Source organism: Trachypithecus francoisi, unplaced genomic scaffold (genome assembly GCF_009764315.1).
Source record: "Trachypithecus francoisi isolate TF-2019V2 unplaced genomic scaffold, Tfra_2.0 Lachesis_group5, whole genome shotgun sequence".
NCBI classification, from domain to species: Eukaryota; Metazoa; Chordata; class Mammalia; order Primates; family Cercopithecidae; genus Trachypithecus; species Trachypithecus francoisi.
Genome location: NW_022681470.1, coordinates 110,355,760 through 110,369,257, shown reverse-complemented (window position 1 = coordinate 110,369,257; position 13,498 = coordinate 110,355,760). Strand labels below are relative to the sequence as shown.

Here is a 13,498-nt window from a genome sequence, read left to right as displayed (position 1 = left end):
GAGACCACAACTCACCATTTTTTTATCCACTGTATCCAGAAAATCACCAAAGCCAGCCAGTTATTCCTTTAAAAGTCACCTTTGACCGGGCGCGGTGGCTCACGCCTGTAATCCCAGCACTTTGGGAGGCCGAGGCAGGTGGATCACGAGGTCAGGAGATCGAGACCATCTTGGCTAACACGGTGAAACCCCGTCTCTACTAAAAATACAAAAAATTAGCTGGGCATGGTGGTGGGCGCCTGTAGTCCCAGCTACTTGGGAGGCTGAGGCAGAAGAATGGCATGAACCCAGGAGGCGGAGCTTGCAGTGAGCCGAGATCGGGCCACTGCACTTCAGCCTGGGCCACAGAGCGAGACTCTGTCTCAAAAAAAAAAAAAAGTCATCTTTATCTGTTTACCACCACCAGGCAGGCCTTGAGAGGCAATTTATTATTCTATTTAAAACCACCAGTTCTGGAATCATATGTTGGTGTTTGAATACCACATCTACCACTTCCTATATGTATGACCTGGAGCAAGTCAATTAAAACTTTTTACGCCTCAGTTTTACCATCTGTAAAATGAGATAATGAAAGTATTGCTATCAAGATTAAATGAATTAACACTTGTCAAGTGATTAGTACTAGGCCTGCATATAGTGATCACTCAAAAATTGTTAGGCACTAAATGCATCCAGCAAACATTTATTAAAGCTAAATTTAGTTAGATTATATACTCATCTCTAGGACTATTACAATGAGCAAGACTGACAACAGGTAAGATCCCTACTTTTGTGGAGCTTACATGAAATATCCCGAACACTTCATGTTCAGATTGCTATTTCTCAGATGACTTCTGTTGGGAAACAATTTCTCATGAATTTCTCATGTTTCTTCCCATCTTGTAAGCAGAGACACAGAGGGTCTTATTTTTGGACTGTCTTCCTCTAGAGCAGTGAACAGGTTTGTTTATTGTGTAGTACAATAAAAATGTCTTTCTCCAAGGTAGAGTCCAGGCAGGTATGCATGTACACCATACCTGCCTGGTTCCATTATAGAAGATTTGCGTTTCTAGGCTTAGGATTCCTCAGCTCTGGCAAAAACTCATGACATATACAGCATTCATTCTGCATCACCTCTGTGGAATTCGAGGAGCACAGGGAATGGATATGAAACTGACATTCATGCTGCCACTATGCTATGAGTAATAGAGTCCTTTGTCTCTGACTCAGGAGTCTCATGTCTTCCACCATCATCCATGCAACAGGATAGCTTTTTAGCTTACATGCAGAGTAAAATCTCAGGTGTTTCAGTTTTTGACAACTTCTATCCAATATGCTGTTACAAAGGCATCTTGCTTAAACCTAAATTCTACTGATTACATCTAAATTTCTTAATCTGGCTTTCAGGCTCTTTCCTACCTACTCAGCTGAATATCTATTTCTTCTTGAAGAAGACTTTCTGCTTCATAGACCAATATTTTCACACATATACTGTGATATTCCTTTCTACCTCTGACATTAGGCTTAAATTCCACTCCACCCCCTTTTGCTGCAATTCTTTTCCTTTCCCCCTTTTTCCTATTTAGTCAACTCAAATCCATCTCTTAACACTTATATCAAGTCCAAAACTGTCAAGAAACTTCCTCATTGATCACTCTTTCTGCAAACATCTGTAGAACTTAAGAACCTATACAAAGAGTTTGATTATATATTGTGTTATTTTCTAGTGGTTCCATATGGGTAGGCATTGCTTCCCCATTCTGATTGTAAGCAAGAAGGAGTGCAGGCACAAAGCAGAAATGGAATGTGACTGATTGGAATGGTTACGTGCATAAGCACTAAAGCCAGAATTCCCAGATTTAGATCCCCACCACTTATTAGCTATGTGGCCTTGGGCTTATTATTTAACTTCCCTATGCCTCAGTTTCTCCATCTTTAAAATGGAAATAATTATAATGATAATACCTATCTCATAGATTTCTTTTGAAAATTGAATTAACACACATAAAAACATAGATCAAGTTAGAAACATCCCAGAGTTTAGAACTGTAAGAACCTGTGGAGGTATATAGTATTACAGAGGAATCTGAAAAACCTTTCTTAAAAACCTCTCGAAACTACCAGATAAAAAAATTAAAAACATCTTTTTTTTTGACAAGAAAATATAGGAAATATTCAAAGGTCAAAGGCGGCATGGCACAAATCTAAAGAGCAGGGTGAATGCTAAAGCTGGTAGCTGTTTTAGAACATTTGCTGGTCCACGGTAATCCAGAGCATTTGTTTCAGTGGCCACTTGGCTACAGGACAGTAAGTCTCAGGTCTACACAAATTCAAAAGTAAGATTAGAAACCCAAACATTTATCCAGGATTGCAAAGGATCATGTGCTCAGTGAATAATTAAAAGAGACATACATATACCCCTCAAAGGAATATGGTGAAAAAATAATGGCACGTGGTACAAGGCCGAAAAGTCTTCTCTTGAGAATTTTTAACCACATGTGAGACTTCAAATAAGGTTACAGCCTGAATTCACATTTCTTTCATGTTTCCTCAAAGTGATCCAGGTTAGTAGACCCCAAGCCCCTGGCAAAAGCAAATACAAATTCTCTCCACTCAGAAATCTAAGAATCTAAAAAAGTTCCAAAGAATGTTAACTCACAATTTACAAAAATCACAAAATACACAAGGAAACAAAATTCCCTGAGTAAGAGACAGCAGAAACACCATGTAAGGAAAAAATGAACTACTGAGACCTTTTTTTTTTTTTTTTTTGAGACGGAGTCTCGCTCTGTCACCCAGGCTGGAGTGCAATGGCGGGATCTCGGCTCACTGCAAGCTCCACCTCCCGGGTTCATGCCATTCTCCTGCCTCGGCCTCCTGAGTAGCTGGGACTACACCACGCCCAGCTAATTTTTTGTATATTTTTTAGTAGAGACGGCGTTTCACCGTGTTAGTCAGGATGGTCTCAATCTCTTGACCTCGTGATCTGCCCGCCTTGGCCTCCCAAAGTGCTGGGATTACCGGCGTGAGCCACCGCACCTGGCCCCGAGAGTTTAAATGTAGTTATTAATGCTACAGAAATCTTTTTAAGTATGTGTAACACATTTAAAAGTAAGATGATTAATTGAAAATAGGAGAAAAGGAAAAGAGGCTATCAAAAATGATCAGACAGGCAGGGCACAGTGACTCACACCTGTAATTCCAACACTTTGGGAGGCCGAGGCAGGAGGATCAGTTGAGGCCAGGAATTTGAGACCAGCCTGGCCAACATGACAAGACCCTGTCTCTACTAAAAATACAAAAACTAGCTGAGCATGGTGGTGCATTCCTGTAGTCTCAGCTATTCAGGAGACTGAGGTACAAGAATTGCTTGAACCCAGGGAGGTTGCAGTGAGCCAAGATTGTGCCACTGCACTCCAGCCTGGGTGACAGAGTGAGACTTTGTTAAAAAAAAAAAAAAAAAAAAAAGGCCGGGCGCGGTGGCTCAAGCCTGTAATCCCAGCACTTTGGGAGGCCGAGACGGGCGGATCACAAGGTCAGGAGATCGAGACCATCCTGGCTAACATGGTGAAACCCCGTCTCTACTAAAAATACAAAAAATTAGCCGGGCGAGATGGCGGGCGCCTGTAGTCCCAGCTACTCGGGAGGCTGAGGCAGGAGAATGGCGTGAACCCGGGAGGCGGAGCTTGCAGTGAGCTGAGATCCGGCCACTGCACTCCAGCCCGGGCGACAGAGCGAGACTCCGTCTCAAAAAAAAAAAAAAAAAAAAAAAAAATTACCAGACATATTTGAAAAATAACTAAATAGATCCAGAATAAAAATTAATGTAATAATTAAATTAAAAACTCTGTGGATAGGTTAAATAGTAGAATCACCCAGAAGAATTAGTAAATTGAAGAATAGCTGAAGAAATTTTATAGAATTCAGCTTAGAGAAATAATGAAATGGAAACTACAAAAGATTAAGAAACATGGAGAATGAAGTGAGAATTATGTATATATCTATTCAGCTTCCCAAAAGAGTGATTAAAAAGGTAATATTCAAAGAGATTATTGTCTTTTCAACAAATGGTGTTGGGAAAACTGGATAATAACAAAAAAATAAAGTTGGATGCTTACCTTATACCATATACAAAAAATAACTCAAAATGGGTCAAAGACCTAAACATAAGAATTAAAACTATAAATCTCTTCGAAGAAAACATAAGGGAAAAAGCTTCATGGCATTGGATTTGGCAATGATTTCTTGTATATGACATCAGAAGCAAAGGCAACAAAAGAAAAAAATCGATAAATTGAACTACATCAAAATTTAAAACATTTGTGCATCAAAGGACACTATTGACGGATTGAAAAGGAAACCCACAGAATGGGAGAAAATATTTGTAAATCATGTATGTGATAAGGAATTAATACATAAAATGCACAAGACACTCCTGCAACTCAACAATGACAACAACAGAATACCCTTGATTTTTAAAAGGGGCAAATTACTTCAGTAAACATTTCTCCAAAGAGATGTACAAATGGTCAATAAGTACATGAAAAGATATTCAACATCAGTAATTATTAGGGAAATGCAAATAAAACCCACAATGAGATACCATTTTACACTCATAAGTATGGCTATTACCAAAAAAACACACACACAGATAAAAAGTATTGGTAAGGATATAGAGAAATTGAAATTATTGTGCACTGCTGATGTCAATGTAAAATGGTACAAGTGCTCTGTAAAATAGTATGGCAGTTTCTCAAAAAATTAAAAATAAAATTATGATATGACTCCTCAGAAGAACTGAAAGTGGGGACTTGAGCAGATAATTGTACACCCATGTTTATAGCAGCATTACTCACAGTTGCCATAGGGTGGAGGCAACCCAAGTGTGTATAGATGGATGAATGGATACACAAAATGTAGCATTTACATACAATAAAATATTATCCAGCCTTTAAAAGAAAGGAAATTCCAACACAGGCTGCAACATGGATGAAACTTGAGGACATTATGCTAAGTGAAATAAGTCAGTCACAAGATGAATTCCATTTATATGAGGTACCAGTTGAATCGGGACAGAAAGTATAATGAGTTGCAGGGGCTTGAGGGAGGGAGTTAGTGTTTAATGGGTATAAAGCTTCAGTTTGGGAAGGTTTTTGAAAAGTTCTGAGGATGAATGGTAGTAATGATTGCACAACAATGTGAATGTGCTTAATGTCACTGAACTGTACACTTAGAAATAGTTAAAATGGTACATTTTACATTGTGTGTACATTGTGTGTGTGTGTGTATATATATATATATGTAACCACAGTTTTTTCAAAACTTGGGGAAAAATAATAGTTGAGAATTTTCCAGAACTGATAAAAGATGCAAATATTCAACTTAAGGAATCACAATGAATCCCTCATGAAAGAAATACGTATCTAGACACTTTGTAAAATTTCTTTGTAAAACCACAGATCTATAAAGAGAAATGTTAAGACTAGTTAGAAAGGTACTACCTGCAGAGGGATGATATTTACACTGACAACTGATTTTTCAACACTGCAGTGGAAGGCAGATGGAAAAACATCATTTCTTCAAAAGACTGAAATTAAAAATAAGTTTACCTAAAAATGTATATACTTTAAAAATCTTACAGAAGGCCGGGGGCAGTGGCTCACGCCTGTAATCCCAGAACTTTGGGAGGCCAAGACGGGCGGATCACAAGTTCAGGAGATCAAGACCATACTGGCTGACATGGTGAAACCCCGTCTCTACTAAAAATACAAAAACAATTAGCCGGGCATGGTGGCACGTGCCTGTAGTTCCAGTTACTCGGGAGGCTGAAGCAGAAGGATCGCTGGAATCTGGGAGGAGGAGGCTGTGGTGAGCCAAGATCGCACCATCGCACTCCAGCCTGGGCGATAGAGTGAGACTTCGTCTTAAAAAAAAAAAAAAAAAAAACTTACAAAAATAAGGAGGAAAATAAAGAAAATTTGGATAATTAAAAATTGGAACTTTACTAATAGACCCAAATGAACTTCTAATGAATACATTCTGAGAAGTAGAATGATATCAGAAAAAAGGTTTGAGATGCTGGAAAGGATACTAAACAAATAGCCTGACAAATATATAGACATAGACAGAAATCTGAAAACAATTGATTATATAAAACAATAAGTAAAATAGCTAATTTATGGGATAAGAAGTAAAACAAACAGAAATGTGAACAGTGACAGCATAAAAACTGGGGGAGATTAATCTGAGTAACAGCACTCTAAGCTTCCTTGAATTGTTAGAAGATGAGAGAAATGTATCAAATAGCTTTAGCCTGTATTAAGAAAATTATGCATGTTAAGATTTCTAGGGTAACTATTATAAGAATAGAACATCTATTAAAGGGGAAAAGTTGAATAAAGGCATAAAATCTGAATGCAAAAGAAAGAGAGAAAGGAGCGGGAATAAACAAACAGAAAAAGCAGAAGAAATAGAAAGTGCACATTTAGATAATAGAAGTTAATCTAAATATAACAGCAATTACAATAAACAGACCAAACTCTTTGGGTTAAAAAAGTCAATATGGAAATTTTTTTCTTTTTATTTTGAGACAGGGTCTCACTCCGTTGCCCAGGCTGGAGTGCAGTGGCACAATCTTGGCTCACTGCAACCTCCACGTCCCAGGCTCAAGTGATCCTCTCACCTCAGTTCCCTGAGTAGCTAGGACTACAGGCACATGCCACCACTCCCAGCTAATTTTTCTTTTCTCTCTCTCTCTTTTTTTTTTTTTTTTAAGACAGGGTTTGGCCACGTTGCCCAGGCTGATCTTGAACTCCTGGGCTCAAGTAATCCACCTGCCTCAGCCTCTGAAAGTGCTGGGACTACAGGCATGAGCCAAAGCACCTGGTGGGAAATAATTTTTAAAAAGGACTTTTTAAAATCCACATTTGCTATTTACAAGGTGAACACTCAGAACATAGAGACAAAGAAAGGTTGAAACTTAAAGAATGGCAATGTAGTAACTGAAAGAAAGCTTTGTGGTTATATTACATGACTATCAGACAAAAATACTGCTAAAATAAATAGGTTACTACATAACCATCAATGTTTTTATTTCTCAAGAAGATATAAACTTCTAAACTCTTATGTACCTAATAAAATTTAAACTATATAAAGTAAAAAATGATAGAATTATTTAAAAATTGACACATATACCACCATTGTGACAGATTCTAGCATACCTCTTTCAGTAACTGACAGAATCGCTGCTTAAAACATCTACAGGGGATTATTTAAAGAACACCATAAGTTTGATGCAACTGATTATATATAAAACATAGTAACAAGTGAAAAGTATACTTTTACAAAAATCAAGCATATATGAGGTCATAAATTATATTCTAGCATATTAAAAATAATCAGTTTCACAGAGACCAAGTTCTCTGAACATAATGCAATTAAATTACAATATACATCCAGTTTTAAAAGATAATTTTAAAAAACATGTATTTAAACTTTAGAATTTGAAAATATTTAGAACTAAGTGATAAATAATAATAATGAAAATACATATCAAAACTCGTGGGATACAACTAAACTAGTATTTAGAAGGAAATGCACAGTCTTAATTGCCTATATTAGCAAGAAAAAAATGCAAAAATTAATGAGATAATCAACTAACGTAAGAAATTAGGAATAAAGCAATTAAAACAGATTCAAAGAATTAGAAGGAAGGAAGCAATTTATTCACACATTAAACTAATGTTTATTGAACACCTACTATTAGGCATTTACGATTCAGCAGTGACCTAAACAAAATCCTTTTCCTTATGAAACTTAGTGCCTCCAAAACCAAATATGGAAGTCAGCATAATCCTGGTCATCAAGAGATTGGAGTTGCAGTCCTATTTTTCCAGTACCCAGCTGCGTGTCTTTAGGTAAATCATTTTTTCTCACTTTGCCTCCTTTTTCTTATCTGGAAAGGAGACCATAATTTCTATCCTATCTATCATGATATAATCAAATGGTATCCAGTGACACAAACTATATTTTGGAAAAGTATAAGCATTATACAAATATAAAATTATTATTACTAATATTTAAAACATCCACGTTCCTTTTGCTATTACTGCCTTCTTAGTCTTGGGGAAATAAAATGACAGCTTAATTTAAAACTTTCCTTCCTTTAATTGGCTAAAAGCCGTAACATGAGTCTAGCTATGAGGTGGTTTCAAATCTTAATGCTGGGAGAGACTGAGTGTTGGGTCACCTGTTACTGTGAAATCAAAGATGCAGCAAAATTACTAAGTCTACTGTCATGTATGCCTTGTATTTCTGCAACTCTGAACAGTGGAATTTTCACAGTAGGATTTAGCACTTATCAGTTTTCCTGTCCCACACTTCAAGATCAAAGGTTCTTGACACATCAAACACTGAGTTAAAAATTGCTGCTCAGAGTAGGCAATTTTTTTCATTCAACATTCTTTTACAGAGCATTGCTTATGTGTTAGTTAATAGATTGAGCATGGAAACTCAGAGATTACAATTTAGTTGGCCATGCTGACAAAATTGTCTACCATTCTCTTAGCATACTTATCTAAACACATGAGATCACAAGGGAAGACTCCCGAATCTACACACAAGCCCAACCTCGTCTTACCATCTTTAGAGCTGAACTAACAGAGTGAGGTCAATTGTTCTCAGCCTTTTAACTAAAATCAAGTACGGAGAGTGAGGGCAGAGGTAGATGGTCCTGGTCTCATTTAATGTTTCCGTATTCCTAAGGCCTAAGGCAGGGGCTGATATTCACTAAGTTCTTAACAAATATTTGTTGGGTAAATGAATAGACTGTGTGGAACAGATTGAAAGAAGACCTTGGTAGCAGGCACACAATATCCAATAAATACTTTTTAAATATTTTATTTATTAATTAGAGACAGGGTCTTCTGTCACCAAGGCTGGAGTGCCATGGCACGATCATAGCTCACTGCAGCTTCAAACTCCCGAGCTCAAGCACTCTTCCCGCCTCAGCCTCCCGTGTAACTGGGACTATAAGCATGCCTCACCACTTCCGGCTATTTTTTTTTTTTTTTTTCTGTTTTTTGGAGAGACAGGGACCCACTTTGTTGCCAGAGCTGGTTTTGAACGCCTGGTTTCACGTAATACTCCAGCGGCAGCCTCCAAAAGTGCTAGGATTACAGGCACGCACCACAGCACCTGGCTGGGTAAATACTTTTTTTGTTGTTAGACGGAGTCTCGCCCTGTCGCCTAGGCTGGAGTGCAGCGGCGCGATCTCGGCTCACTGTAAGCTCCGCCTTCGGGGTTCACGCCATTCTCCTGCCTAGTAAATACCTCTTGATTGTCTTAGATATCAAGAAAAATGTATTCCATCAACTTCCCTCCGTCCTCCCAAGCCCTTGCCAGGCCTTTCCCTCCTGCCTCAGGACCTGTAGCCCAATTAGCTCTTCCTCCTGTAACAACCGCACCAGATCTCTGGCTGGTCCAGAAGTCAGGTCAAAGAGTGCTGTCATCTTCTGAAAGCCCGTTCTGTGCTAGGCTGAATTTTGCCTGGTGTCCAGTGAACAAGGCTGACCTGAAAGAGGACTATACACTGAAGGAGAAAATAATAGGACTTTCCGTCTTCAAAGCTCCTACCTACACAATTTTGTTTGTTTGTTTGTTTGTTTGTTTTTGAGACAGGGTCTCCCTCTGTCACCCAGGCTGGAGTGTAGTGGCATGATCATGGCTCACTGCTTCCTCAACCTCCCAGGCTTAAGTGATCCCCCCACCTCAGCCTTCCAAGTAGCTGGGAGTACAAGTGCACACCACCATGCCTGGCTAATTTTTGTATTTTTTGTAGAGACGGGGTTTTGCCATGTTTCCCAGGCTGGTCTCAAACTCCTGGGCTCAAGTGATCCGCTCGCCTCAGCCTCTCAGTGCTGGGATTACAGGCGCGAGCCACCTTGCCCAGCACCAATTGTTAATTTTAGATGGAGGATCTGGTGACCAGCTGGCAGCTATTATTAATATGTGACAGAGAACAGATTATGTGTGTGTTGGGGGAAGGAGGGAGGAAGGGAGGAGGAAATACAAACTGAGATAGAGAGGTCATAGACTCCATCAAGGCCACATGGTCAGGTCAAACACAGAGCAGAAGGTCACAGAGTTTTATTCAATCATAGGCCATTACTCTTCTCTCCTACTGCTCACTACTACAGAATTTTTTGTAATTTTTCCTTCTCATTTATGGAAGTGTCTCTTAATGGAGTCGTTCTTTCATATGTGTGTGTATTTGCATGTATGTGTGTATACGTATAATTCAAAGAGGGCCCTGTGTAGGGTCCATTCTGTCAGAAGTCTGTCTGAATTTAATCCCCTTCCTCCATTCCCATGGCTATAGTCCTAATTCAGGGCCAATCACTTTTGGCCTGGACTTTTTCAACACTCCTCCCTGTCCCCTTCTTGCCCCTGGCCTCTCCCTACTGCATTTAGCCTCCCTACTGACACCACGTCATCCCTAGTTTAAATTTCTGCTTAGGATGGAATTCACACCCTCCACACTCTGAACCCAAATTAACTTTTCAATCTTTTTTCTCGACTGCGACAGTCACCCCACCCTGTGATTCAATAACATCATATGTGTCTCCAGGTCTTCGCTTGTGCCATTGCTTTCCTATGAGATGGTCTTTTCCTGTGGGCAACATGGACAAATCTTAGCTATTCTTCAGATCTGCCCTTTCCTCTGTGAAATTTGTTCTGACCCCACCACATCTTCCCCTATCTTCCATATCCATATCATTTTGTACATAACCCTTAAAACAGCACTTCAGCATTTCAATACAGTTATGTGTCTGTTTCCTCAACCATAATAGGAGGTCAAGAATTATACCTTGTCTTTGACTCCTAGAACCTGTTGGTAGAGTTCAGTAAGAGTTTTTAAACTGTGTCTGTGTGGTTAAATTAAACAAATAGCCATAGAAATAAAATGTTAATCATTATTGGTCATGTGCACCTGCATTTGTGTCCATCAAATTTTCTGAACAAAAATAAAAATGTGTGGTCTGAAAATGTGACAGATGATTTGAAAGTGAAAAATGTCCTAGAAAATTTGTGTCATGCTGCCCCATACTTGTGTCCCATAAACATCCCATCAACATTTCAGGACTAAAATTGCCAATATTCCCTCCCTCTACCTAAACCCACTGCCATGTTTCAAATGAAATTTATTCATTGTCAATCCAAGAAAATAAATTGCCCCTATATTGCTGTTTACTTCTCTGCCTGGATCAGGAGGCCGTATACCTTTCAGTTCCTCTTGATAGGCTGGAAGGCTAAAACCAAAATTAGCTTTGAATTGCCTGCTTTCTTTGGTTTACTTTTAGTTCTCAGTCAATCAAGTGTTTTAGAAAAGCCCAATACTAGTAGATGCTTAGCCTTGTGCTGGTAGCTATTGCCAAGAAGATACATTGATTAGTCTTTTACTATGTACCAGGTACTGGATTAAGAACTTTAGATAGATTATCTTTTGTAATTCTCACAACAGCCCTTTATAAATTATTATTATAATGTCAATATTGTGGATGAGAAAACTAAGGCTTAAAGAGAGTAAGCAACATACTCAAAGTCCTACACAGCTAGTAAGCAAGCAAAGTTAAACCTTGAACCCAATACTGGGCACAGGCTGGGCACAGTGGCATGTGCCTGTAGTGCCAGGTGGCTGAGGTGGGAGGATTGACTTAGCCCAGGAAGGAGGCTACAGTGAGCCGTGATTAGCACCACTGTACTATAGCCAGGGCAAAAGAGTGAGATTCTGTCTCAAAAATAAATAAATAAATAAACAAACAAACCCAGTACTGAAGTCTGTGCTCTTAACAACAGGCAGCTTACTGTCTGTCTGGGGAGATAACACATTCACACATGAAATAATTGGAAAACAGTATTCCTTGAAATGTCAGGATGTGGCTCCTTAAGTTCTCCAAGGCCAGATTGAGATTTGTTTTTCTGAACCTTGAGGGACATTCAGGAGAAACGAGCCTGAGTTTTATAACAAAATAAAAGTTTACAAGAGCCCTGAGTTATGTACAATAAATTCAATGATCAAAGATGTAGGGTGGGTAGACAAGAGAATTCATGGGAAAATGCCTCCAGACCTAATAACTTGTATTTGTCAAACACTTTCCAGTTCACAGAGCATTTTCACATATACTATGTCACATCATCTTCACAACCCTGTGAAATACAAATCATCTTTATTTTACAAGCTAGGACAAAGCATTGATTAAGTAGCTTGCCCCATATCATGCATATATGTTCCAAAGTGTTCAGTATGCAGACTCAGACCCCAATCTCTGCCTCCCAGCAACTCTATTTTCTGCTGTGACTCACTGTGACTCAGGAGTCGAGCAGCCCAGTGTCCAGTCTGGCTGCTCTTCCCAGGAGCTTTCCCACCTGGCCTCCTTCTGCTCAGTGGGTGCTGCTGGAGTCCCTTCCATTGGTCCAACTGGTGGTCTCTACCAACTGCCACAGAAGCTTCCAACAGCTACATTCCACCCATCCAACCCTTCTGCCATTAGAGAACCAGGAATTCCCTGGTTTGGGGGGCAAAGAATGGGACATACTCATAAAGCCTCAAGCTCCTAAAACTCATGACTATCCTTTTACTCCTGCCTCAAGTTTTACACATAAATCAATGAAAAGCTGGTCATTGTGTGGCTTTCCAAGCCATTTGGATGTTGTGAAACTTGAAATGGGAGAAACATTGAAATTCCTGGAACTCTACTTCTGAGTATCTTATTGCCTTTTCCCATTCCCTAACCTTCCCTGTGATAGTCTTAACATTCCTGCAGTCAATAAATATTTATCAAGTACCTGTTAGGTGCCAGAACTATTCTAAGTTGGGAGTGTAGGCCTAGCATGGTGGCTCATGCCTGTATCCCTAACTACTTGGGAGGCTGAGGTAGGAGGATCACCTAAGCCCCAGAGATTGAAGATGCAGTCAGCCATGATCGCACCACCACTGCACTCCAGCCTGGGCAACAGAGCGACACCCCAACTCTTTTTTTTTTTTTGAGATGGAGTCTCACTTGGTCACCCAGGCTGGAGTTGCAGTGGCGTGATCTCAGCTCACTGTGACTTCCACCTCCCAGGTTCACGCCATTCTCCTGCCTCAGCCTCCTGAGTAGCTGGGACCACAGGCGCCCGCCACCACACCCGGCTAATTTTTTGTATTTTTAGTAGAGACGGGGTTTCACGGTGTCAGCCAGGATAGTCTCAGTCTCCTGACCTCGTGATCCACCTGCCTCGGCCTCCCAAAGTGCTGGGATTACAGGCATGAGCCACTGCGCCCAGCCTGCGAGACCCCAACTGTTAAAAAAAAGAAGAAAAAGAAAAAAAATTACTTGGGTGAATGCATCACTGATCACCCCAGAAAAAGCACCCCATGCTTGCTATCATGAAACTTGCATTACAGTTGCCAAATGGTGATGGACATTATAATAAAAAATAAACTTAGGAAATTAACTGGTGGAATGGGGTCTCTGTT

At 39.6% G+C, this 13,498-nt stretch overlaps 1 protein-coding gene across 1 annotated transcript in view; it reads right to left on the bottom strand.

The window, feature by feature from the left end:
• The window catches only part of LOC117076032 (adenosine receptor A3), an 83,930-nt gene extending 71,435 nt beyond the window's left edge, over positions 1-12,495 (bottom strand). The window contains exon 1 of the mRNA XM_033198993.1: positions 12,343-12,495. Within this exon, the coding sequence (XP_033054884.1) occupies positions 12,343-12,449 (107 nt within the window). The 5' untranslated portion in view covers positions 12,450-12,495. The remainder of the gene's footprint in view (positions 1-12,342) is intronic.
• Between the last annotated feature and the right edge of the window lie 1,003 nt (positions 12,496-13,498).